Genomic DNA, 11,068 nt, shown 5'->3' with positions numbered 1-11,068 from the left:
GATACAATACCGATTGCATCAATCTGAAAATACTGAAAGCTCGAAAGATCCAACGCTAAAGATTCCCTTTATACAAGTTCAAGAACCGAAAAATGTGTTGGAAGTTCTAGGGGGCTGCTCTAAGCAATCAATTCACTCGGAAACCTTTTCAAGTAAATTCTCAAGCTCAAGCTCGGGGCTGATTTCAATATGCTCTTCCTTTAATCTCTGACGCATCGCAGGATCCGATTTTCCAGCAGCTATGTAAGTCTTAAGCAACAAACAATACTCATTGCAACTGAGACAACCTAGACGCTTCAGAATCTTGCAAAATTTCTCAGCACCATCAACATCTTTCTCGTCCTCAAAATACTTGAGAAATGCAATTCTGGTATCTGGGGATGGATGCCATTCGCCATCCTTGCTTTCTGAAACAGCAGCTCCCAAATGGCTATCAGCCAAATCCACCTTACGGGTGTTCAAGGCGTGAACCATGAGCATTTCCCGAGCCCCGAGGAAAGACCCTTTACCTTTAGTCTTCTTACAGGCATTTGACAAGATCAATTCTGCTTCTTCGTGCATGCCCTGACTGAGGTACCCGCGTATAGCAACATTTGCCAAACTCATATCATATTTGGAGCAAATGGACTCCCATCCCATTCCTCAAACATTTCTTTCAATCCCTCAATGTCATTTAGCTTACAAAGGGCCTGAAGCATTACAAGATAGCTTTCATTGTTTTTTGTGGGGAAAGATTTCCTGAGTGTTTTCCATACCTTTTTGACTCCACTTAGATTAGAAGTGCAGGCATAGAGGCTAATTAAAAAATAGTAATGCTTACGCCGCTTCAGGGGTTTCACCAGTTTCTCTACCGTCTTAAGGACTTCATCTGCCTTGTCAAAAAGCTCCGCCTTTACATAGATATCAGCCAGGTTACTATAGGCTGACCAACTGCCTTTTTTTCCGTCTTGTGTTTTCATTTCGTCCAGGACTCTTCCTAGTGCTTCAAAATCTTCTAAGGCGGCGTAGCTCTGCATCCATGTTTTATAAGTACGTTTGTCCAGAGGGATGTTTCTCTTCTTCATTTCTTGCACTAAAGGATCCACTTTCTCTGAGTTCTGCTTTCTCATATGCAGAGACATGAGACTGTTAAAGATAAAAGTAGACGAAGCACATCCCAACTCATCCATCGTCGCAAAAAGCGCCAGTGCCTTTTCTTCCATCAGTTCCTTGCAGTACCAGCGCATAAGTGCACTGTAAGTGAATAGGTCCTTTGAAGATTCCGGTAGGCCACTGACATAATCCTCAGCAGCTTCTATCCCTTTGACTTTGGCTGTAATATCCACGCGTATTGCATAGTCTGATTTCGAGTACTCCATTTTCCTAAAATCCATCCATTCCATTATCTGCACAAGCAACCGAATCAACAACAGAACATATTACTACTTACTTTCTTGAAATCTATGAACCATTAAGCAATGCAATACAAATATTAGATCAAATTGAACTCGAAGCACCAAAGCCCCGTTTGATATAACTTGTATAAAAAATAGAAACAATTATGTAGAAATGTCAAACTGTGACTTGTTTATAAAGAGGGAATACTATACAAATTGAGGATATTTTGATGTCGATGCTAACATTGTCACCTGTAATTATTAGTCACGTGTTGTACTATGGGTGATTCGCATAGTTGATATGTGCATTGCGATTCGCCCACTTAGATGTAAGGAGCCATGTGTGTTTGTTAATTGGGTACCATGTGTGTTTGTTAATTGGGTAGATGATGCCCATAAGTGAGTGTTATGTATGTGCTTAGTGCTCAATTGGCAGGTAAGAATATTGAGATCCTTGTTTCCACCGTTGCTGCTAGACCTTTATAGGTTGCTGATAGCACCTTTACAAGGTGGAAAAGTAGCTGCCATGGCCCATCATGGTTGCAAGGGTAACTGCAATTACTTGTCAATGGCTCATGGGTCCTTACACAGTAAATTCTGTCGACTTACCAGACGGGGACCTCATGGACTGGAGTAGTGGGGTGAGCGAGTTCAGTTCGCCGTTCTTCGTTTACATTTTTATTTTTAAGGTCAGGTTCATGGTCGCGATAAACATAATGAATGGGAGGGTTCACCATTGATGCAGGTGTTTGTACAGAAATGCAAGTACTTAGAAGAAAGCAAATGCATCGGTATATGTCTGAATACTTGTAAGCTTCCCACTCAGGTTAGTAACTCTTTTGAGTAATACTCGACCGTCGGAATAGACATTAATGAAAGATTAGACAGTGCAAGGGAATAACATAAAGAACACGCACAAGGTTTTTGTTTGAAACTTTGGATAATCTTCATTGATCTCAGTATCTTCTATTTATACAGTCTTACAGAGGGTTTTACAGGCTTTGACAATTTGCATAAGGAAAGATTCTACAAATCAATATTTACATGAAATCAGGGATCTTAATAAGGCAAATGAGTATGATCACGAAATAATCTATTGGACAGATGATTTCGTGGCCTGATGAGCATGATTGTCTCCATCTTGTCTATCACACCCCCGCAAGCTGACAGGGCGAAAGAGCACTGGAAGCTTGGACAAAAGATAGCGAAAGCGAGTAACAGACAGACCTTTGGTGAAGATGTCAGCAATCTGATCATGTGTCGAAAGATAAAGAACTTGTAGCTCGTTACGAACAACCTTTTCACGAACATAGTGATAATCTACCTCAACATGACGAGTGCGGGCATGAAATACAGGATTGGAGGCTAAAGATATTGCGCTAATGTTATCACAAAGGACTTTTGGACAGTACAGGGGAAGTCGAAGATCATGAAAAAGTTTACGAAACCAGGAGATCGCAGCGGCAGTGTAGGCAAGTTGGCGGTACTTCGCTTCAGTACTAGAACGAGAAACACCACCCTGTTTCTTAGAACTCCAAGAGACAAGGTTAGAACCAATATAAATGCAATATCCACCAGTGGATCGTCGATCATCAGGATCACCGGCATAGTCGGCATCAAAATAGGCAGTGAGAAGAATGGAGCTAGGTTTGTATGTAAGACCGTGAGAAGGAGTACCAACTAGATAGCGTAGGATACGTTTGACAGCTAACCAATGGTGAGAGGTAGGTTGATGCATAAATTGGCAGACTTGATTGACTGCAAACGCAATGTCAGGACGGGTGAGAGTGAGATATTGGAAAGCACCGACAACACTTCTGTATTCCATGGGATCTGGAAGAGGGTCGCCATCTTGAAGGCTGAGTCTTTGACCGCTGACAGCGGGGGTATGAACAGGTTTAGCTGCTGCCATTTTCGTACGTGATAGAAGATCCTGCACATATTTATGTTGAGAAAGAGATAAGCCATATGAGGTTCGAACAATCTCCATGCCAAGAAAATAATGAGCGGGGCCTAAGTCCTTCATAGAGAATCGACGGCCTAAGTCGGCAATCAACTGCGTAATGTGAGACATGTCATTTCCTATGATCAAAATATCATCGACATAGATAAGCAAATAAATGCGTATGGATCCAAGAAGATAAATGAAAAGAGATGTGTCGGCCTGGGAAGGAGTGAAACCCAAATCCTCCAAGTGAGAAGAGAAACATTGAAACCATGCCCGAGGGGCTTGTTTAAGACCATAGAGAGACCGCTGAAGTTTACAAACATGATCAGGGAATTGAGAATCCACGAAACCACTGGGCTGGCGCATATAGACGTCTTCAGATAAAAAACCATGGAGAAATGCATTGTGAACATCAAGCTGACGAACAGGCCATCGAAACTGAACAGAAAGAGCAAGGATGAGACGAATGGTGGAATGGTTGACCACGGGGCTAAAAGTTTCGCCGTAGTCGAGTCCAGGTTGTTGATGGAACCCATTTGCAACAAGGCGGGCTTTGAATCGTTGGATGGAGCCATCAGAGTTCCTCTTGATACGGAAGACCCATTTATTTGGCAAAATGTTCATGGAACTAGTACGGGGAACAAGAACCCAAGTGCCAGCTCGTTGAAGAGCATTGAATTCATCTGCCATTGCTTGACGCCACTCAGGAAATGTATTGGCTTGGCTGAAACAAGTAGGCTCAAAGAGAACATTAGGAGATACAGAAGCATTCGCATAATGAGCATATTTGGAATGTGACTTAAGACCAGCAGATTTACTCCGAGTCACCATAGAATGAGCATTCATTTCTCTTACCGAAGACGTGGCGGGGACATGTGGGTGTGTTGAAGAAGTTGGCAAAATAGGTGCAGAGGCTGGAGGGCGAGAATGTTTACGGTGATAAACGTGTAAGGGGGCAGGTGTAGGTTGTTGCGGGACGGTAGGCGATGAGGGAACAAAAGGTGCAGGTTGAGCGGTAGTGGATGAGGTGGGCATCGAGGCGGGGGGAATAGGGAGGGGTGGGGTAGGATGTATGATGTTGGATTGCACGGGTTGGATGGTGGGAAGGTGCACCGCTTGGGAAGAGATTGGCATCTGGGGAATGGGTTGAGTAAGGAGTGACGTGGGCTGGGATGTGGGTGTGGGGAGGGGTCCAATAATTTCAAGCGCGGGATCCGGGGACGAAGATGTCTTGTTGGAGGCAAGAGTAGAGGATAGCTCAGAAAATGGAAAATTTAACTCATCAAAAAGAACATGGCATGACAAAAAAATTCGGTTGGTGGAAATATCTAAACATCTATACCCTTGATAATTCAAAGAGTACCCTAAGAACACACATTTGGTAGAACGATAACGTAGCTTATTATTATTATAGGGACGCAAGTATGGAAAACATGCACAACCAAATGTTTTTAAAAAGGTATAATCGGGTTCTTTGCCAAACAGTTTGTGAAAAGGAGTATCATAATCTAAAACTTTGGAAGGAAGACGGTTTATTAAGTATACCGCAGTGTGCATTGCCTCGGCCCAATAAGCAGGAGGCATCGACGCTTGGGCCATCAATGTGAGCCCAGTGTCGACAATGTGGCGATGCTTACGCTCCGCCAAACCATTTTGCTCGGGATGGTGAGGACAAGAAAGACGATGATGAATCCCGTGTTGAGTAAAAAAAATTTTAAATTGAGTACTAGTATATTCACCCCCCCCATCCGATTGAAACATTTTAATTTTAGTAGAAAATTGATTTTCAACCATAGTCTTAAACGAAACAAAGATGGAGTAAACTTCAGATTTTATGCGCATTGGAAAAATCCAAAAATAACGAGAATAATTGTCAACAAATAAAACATAATATTTATAACCACTAATGGATAAATTTGAAGCATTCCACACATCAGAATGAATGAGTTCAAGAGGATAAGATGTAACAGACAAGGATGGAGAAAAAGGAAGTTTAATACTTTTGCCCAAAGGGCATGAATGACAAAAAAAATTATTCATAGAGATTTTGTCAGAAGAAGGCAATTTATTTCTAGAAAATAAAAATTGAAAAACTTGAGACGAGGGATGACCAAGACGAGAATGCCAAATATTGCCACCAACACGAACACCTAGCATTGCTACACGACCATGAAAAGGTTTGGATGAGGAGTGAATTGGAAAAACACCATCCCTACTCTTGCCCCAAAAAAGGATCTTCGCCGTCACCGAATCCTGGACAAAGAAATAATCAGGAAATAAGGTAATGAAGCAACCATTATCTTTCATAAATTGATATGCAGAGACAATGGAAGTTGAAGCATTAGGACAGTGGAGGACATCTTGCAGTTTAAAAGTGAGGTTATTTGATGATAAGGTTGAGTTACCGATGTGGCTAATAGGCAAACCTGTTCCACCAAGCACACCGCCAACAGAATCATTGCCACGATATTCTCGAGTAAGAGTGAGTTTTCCCAAGTCATTGGTGATGTGAGAATTAGCACCGGAATCTAGAAGCCAAGGTTTGTCGGATTGAGGAGCTTGAGCCACCATAGCCGTGAGACGCTTAGATGGAATACGCCCTTCATACGCCAGATTCATACGGTTGAAACAATCAATGGCAAGATGCCCAAGACCACCACAAATTTGACACTTGATGCGGGACTCACCAAAGGGGGAAGAAGATGAGGCATTATGCTGATTTGGGGATAGGCCTAAAAGGCCTGCAGCTTGCTGACCACGATGAGAATTTCCAGAGGCATTAGGAGTGCCTCGATAGAAGCCACCATTTCGTTCACCACGGTTAGAATGCCAAGAGGCATTAGAGGTGCCTCGATAGGATCCACCCTCGCGAGTGGAGCGGCCATCGTTGCAACCAGAGAATGACCAACCACCCCCGCGAGAGGAATCGCGATTGTGGGAAGCCGCCATAGCGTGAACAAAGTGATCAACAGCAGGAGTTGGATTGGCGAGGCGAAGCTCGGCAGAGAGGAGAAGGGCTTCCAAATCAACATAAGACACTGGAGTTTCACGAGCTTGGGCAGCAGCAACGGTGTTTTCGAACTTGGGTCCAACATTAGACATGATCACAGAAACAAGGTCAGTATCAGTGATGGGCGAACCAGCGAGCGCCAGACTGTCAGCAAGAGAGTTGATGCGATCCAGGTAGTCAACAATGGAAGAATTGCCACGCTTGGTTTGGAAGAAGGCGGTACGAAGTTGAATGATGCGACACTGACTGTGGGAAGCATAACGGTGCTGCAAAGCAGCCCAGACATCACGAGCAGATTGGTGGCGAGCAGTGGCAGAAAGAGCCTGGAGACCAAGAGACCCATTGATCCAAGAAAGGACCAACTGATCTTTCTGAATCCAATCCTCATAATCAGGATTGACAGTGGTGGTAAGTTGGCCAGCAGCATCCTTGAGAAAAGGGGGAGGATATTCTGAAGAACCATCAATAAAATGCATCAGACGACGACTTTTGATAACCGGTACAATTTGAGCAAGCCAGAAAGGGTAGTTGGTGGTATCAAGTTTGATAGTGATGACATGGGAAACATTGGGGAAGATGGAAGGTTCAGCGGAAGAGGGAGTCTTGATAGTGGCAGCCATTAGGAGACAGGAGAGAAGAGAAAAAAAATTGGACGATTAGTCAAGGGCTCTGTGATACCATGAAAGATTAGACAGTGCAAGGGAATAACATAAAGAACACGCACAAGGTTTTTGTTTGAAACTTTGGATAATCTTCATTGATCTCAGTATCTTCTATTTATACAGTCTTACAGAGGGTTTTACAGGCTTTGACAATTTGCATAAGGAAAGATTCTACAAATCAATATTTACATGAAATCAGGGATCTTAATAAGGCAAATGAGTATGATCACGAAATCATCTATTGGATTCGTGGCCTGATGAGCATGATTGTCTCCATCTTGTCTATCAATTAACAACCTATTCATGACCGTTTCTACAAAAAATTCATGTTCATAGAAACTGTTTTGAGTAACATGAATGTAAGCCAATTGATTCGTACATGTTTACTAATCTATAATCAGATTGAGGAGAATTGAATTGAGGAGGAAACAGAATTAGGTTCATGTTAAAGTTGTTTACTAAACTAAACTGGAATCGGATACAAATGATACTGGTTCCGTATATATCGTTTACTAGTTCACTGGAATCGGAATTAAAACTAGCTTGATTACTAAATTGTCCTTGTTCAAAATATTATTTTTATGCTATAATTATTAAAATTTAAGTTTATCTATATAAAATTAAATTTATCTTTACAAACTTTATCTTTTCTCCCTCCCATCCTCTCATCCCCATCTTTTCTTCACCGACTTCCAAAGCACTCCCATAAAAGCAGATGCTTTAAACAGAGAAGGGCCTAGACCTAGTCCGAAGAGGGAAGAAGAGAAGTGAGAGTGAGGGGAACAAGTGAATCGAGAAGCATCGCGGTTCGATTTGCGAAGAGGGTGTTGGTGCAGCGATGGCGCTAGCATTCAACAAGTACGGGCGGCCCTTCATAATACTGAGGGATCAAGAGCAGAAGTCTCGATTCACATATTAACATATCCTTCCACTGCCACCCATATTCACATGTCCTCCCACCTCCCCTGCCACCTCCCAATTTGGGTGGATTTGCAGAAGACGAATTGAGAGGGCAATTTAGGAACAAAAGTCTGATTCCTGGAGGACACAAATTCAAGGAATTCAATTACCATCTGTTACTAGAGAATCTGACTTCGGGAAATTCCTGAGTGTGATTCCGGAATTCATATGGGTCCCACACGATTTTTGATTCCTCTCACGTTAGTAAACACCGGTGTAATCCGTAATCGGAATTCAATTCCGTTTTTTTTATTCTCATTACCCTTACATAAACGCGCCCAAGCTACTTTTGTAACCTCTCTAAAAGCGTTTTTCTTTATATTTTTATGTTATCTGGTAGTGCTTTTGTTTTGGCTATCCGGAACAAGACGAAAATAATAATAACTCCATAAAAACTGTTTGCTGCAGGCTTTCTTCAAAAGATTACATGGGCGTTGCTTTAGTGATGGAGCCAAACTTTAGTCGATCATAGCTGTCAGGTAAAACCCCAAGACCTCTACAGCTCTACTCATTTCCACATATTGATTGTCCTACAATTGACTCTCTCAATTAAACTCGAATACGGCAGTTTAAATTCGGGGTTCTCCCTCCGCTTCCTGAAACTGATGCCACTCCTCAAGCAACCATGTCTGGAGATCTGCCCTAACGCCTTTCGACCGAGAGAAATGGCCAAAAAACATTAACGTAGAGAAATGTCCAAAGGCATGAAAGACTGCAGCATTGGTTTGCTACTGGAGATATCGTAATACTAGATATACGGACTGAATTATAAACTTTGGGCACACATCGATTACCGTTTGATCTGCAACAGCATGAAAAAGAAAAGGAGGCTTGACTAATTTTACACGGAGTTTAATCCAAGACATTTTATTTGAAATCAAGATTTTGGCAAACAAAAGAAGCAGAGGATAGCAAATCAATATACAAGGGATAGATAATGAGCACATAGTGTGTTTTTTCACTTTTTGGTTCCTTGTTGGCTCCAAAAAACCAGAATTCGCTGGTAATTTCAGGATCTTCGATCACTCAAATCCCGACGGACATGGCTTCCAAGAAGAGTAACTATAACCCTCTCTCCGGCGATGGTGCTAGCCCCGGAAAGATCTTCATCGGTGGTTTAGCCAAAGACACCACTTTGAATACCTTCGTTCAGTACTTTGAGAAGTATGGGGAGATAATTGACTCTGTGATCATGAAAGACCGCGAAACTGGTCGACCTAGGGGGTTCGGGTTCATCACCTATGAGGATCCTGCTGTTGTTGACCAATTAATTGAAGAGACTCATGTGATCAACGGAAAGCAGGTTGAGATAAAGAGAACCATTCCAAAAGGTGCTGGTCAGGGAAATGATTTCAAAACAAAGAAAATTTTTGTTGGCGGGATTCCACCGACCTTTACTGAAGATGAGTTCAAAAGCTTCTTTTCACAATTTGGTAAGGTGGTGGAGCATGAGATCATACGTGATCATGTCACTAAGCGCCCTCGAGGATTTGGATTTGTTGTATTTGACAGCAATCATGATGTTGATAATGCTCTCGCAAATGGAAATAGGATTGATATGGCAGGTACACAGGTTGAGATCAAGAAGGCTGAACCAAAGAAGGCCTCAAACCCAGCACGTGTTCCTGCATTTGGTACTGACTCTAGGGCACACCCTTACAATGATAGATTCAGTGCATTTGGCGACCCCATGAGTAGTTTTGGTCCTGGTGGTTATGGCCCTCCTCCTTATAGGTCACTTGGACGTTTTGGCAGTAGGTTTGGTGATTATGGTGGATATCCAGATAGTACTGATTTTGGAGGTGGTTTTAGAGGTGCCTTTTCTGGTTATCGTGGGGGGTCATCATTCGGCTATCCTAGTCGCTTTGGTTCCTACGGTGAAGGGCTTGGTGGGGGATATGATGGTAGTGGGTTAGGTGCATATGGGCATGAAGTTAGGGGCTATGGTGGTTACGATGGTTCAGGCTCTGGTGATGGCTATGATTCAGGTCCTGCTGCTACTTATGGTGGGCCTCGAGGCATGTATGGTAGTAGGGCAGGTTATGGTGGGAGTAGTCGTTACCATCCCTACGGAAGGTAGAATTATGCTTAAGCTTTCCAATAGGTGTTGCATGCAGGTTACTGCAAGAGGCTCTAAGCTAGGAGATCAAATCAACCATTAGTTTGTTCGATGGTTTACTCTATTGCACGGACAACCAAAGTTAGATCATCACTAATTTAGAGACTTCTGTCGTTTATCAGTTAGGCATCTTATTGTCGTCGTATGTTGGGATTTAGAAACTTACTGTTATGTTGTAACATATTTTTGGTAGAATCAGCCTAGACTAGAGTTATCTGCCTATTATCTTTCGTTGCATTGGTTTCTCTATAGTGTGCACAGTGTGAAATATTCAAATTAGTTTTAACTCTTTTGTTAAAAAAAAAAAAAAAAAAAAAAAAATCAATATACAAGAAGTAAAAGGCGGAGGCATACATGGTATTATACAGAGAAAAACCGGACCACGAAAACCGAAAAAAACCGGATAAATACTGAACTGAAACCGAAAAAATTGGACCGATTAAAAACCAAACCAAACTATATAAATTGATTATTTTTTATTTGTTTACATTAGGTACTTATTTTTCAAGCCCAATTTTACGTCCACTATTAGCCTAATTTCAATCCAAGGTTAGGTAGACCCAACTTTAGGTCCAAACATGTTGAAGGTTTTTTTCATTTTCTCTCCAATCTCTCCAATGGGACAAATCCATAGTCTAAGGAGAAAAAATGTGAGGTAATGCAATGTCGATACTTGACATCTTAAGAATGGTCATAAACATACACAAGAGTACAACCATCCCAAAATCAATGCCTCATCAAAATCTTGTCACCCAATGAAAAAATGCTGAAAAAAGAGTACATTAGGACCTAGTTGGTTTTCATGTTTCTAGGCCCAACTTGAGGAAACTTCGAGTTCGAGGGTTTTGTAATCCGATTTCCAAATTCTTATTAATTTCACACACCACATTCATAATTTGAATACAGTCGAATCATAAAGAATAGGTTTTAGGGTTACTCGGTCGGCGTGAAAAAATTCTGGTCTTGAATGAACTTCTTGAAATCCAGATTTCG

At 42.0% G+C, this 11,068-nt stretch overlaps 2 protein-coding genes across 2 annotated transcripts; one reads left to right on the top strand and one right to left on the bottom strand.

Annotated features, from left to right (window-relative positions):
- Nucleotides 1–602: 602 nt before the first annotated feature.
- On the bottom strand, nucleotides 603–1,358 carry LOC103406032 (pentatricopeptide repeat-containing protein At1g02370, mitochondrial-like). Its single transcript, XM_017324179.3, has one exon. The coding sequence runs from the start codon at nucleotides 1,356–1,358 to the stop codon at nucleotides 603–605; it is 756 nt and encodes a 251-aa protein (XP_017179668.3).
- Nucleotides 1,359–8,889: 7,531 nt separating this feature from the next.
- Nucleotides 8,890–10,312, top strand: LOC103405920 (heterogeneous nuclear ribonucleoprotein 1-like). The gene has a single exon (XM_008344945.4). The coding sequence runs from the start codon at nucleotides 8,999–9,001 to the stop codon at nucleotides 10,034–10,036; it is 1,038 nt and encodes a 345-aa protein (XP_008343167.1). The 5' UTR covers nucleotides 8,890–8,998; the 3' UTR covers nucleotides 10,037–10,312.
- Nucleotides 10,313–11,068: the final 756 nt, after the last annotated feature.

Source organism: Malus domestica, chromosome 17 (genome assembly GCF_042453785.1).
Source record: "Malus domestica chromosome 17, GDT2T_hap1".
NCBI lineage: Eukaryota > Viridiplantae > Streptophyta > Magnoliopsida > Rosales > Rosaceae > Malus > Malus domestica.
This window is presented reverse-complemented; position numbering and strand designations above follow the sequence as displayed.

Excerpts from the sequence above, each read along its gene's own strand:
- LOC103406032 (XM_017324179.3), bottom strand. The coding sequence starts at position 1,358 with ATGGAGTACTCGAAATCAGACTATGCAATACGCGTGGATATTACAGCC.
- LOC103405920 (XM_008344945.4), top strand. The coding sequence starts at position 8,999 with ATGGCTTCCAAGAAGAGTAACTATAACCCTCTCTCCGGCGATGGTGCT.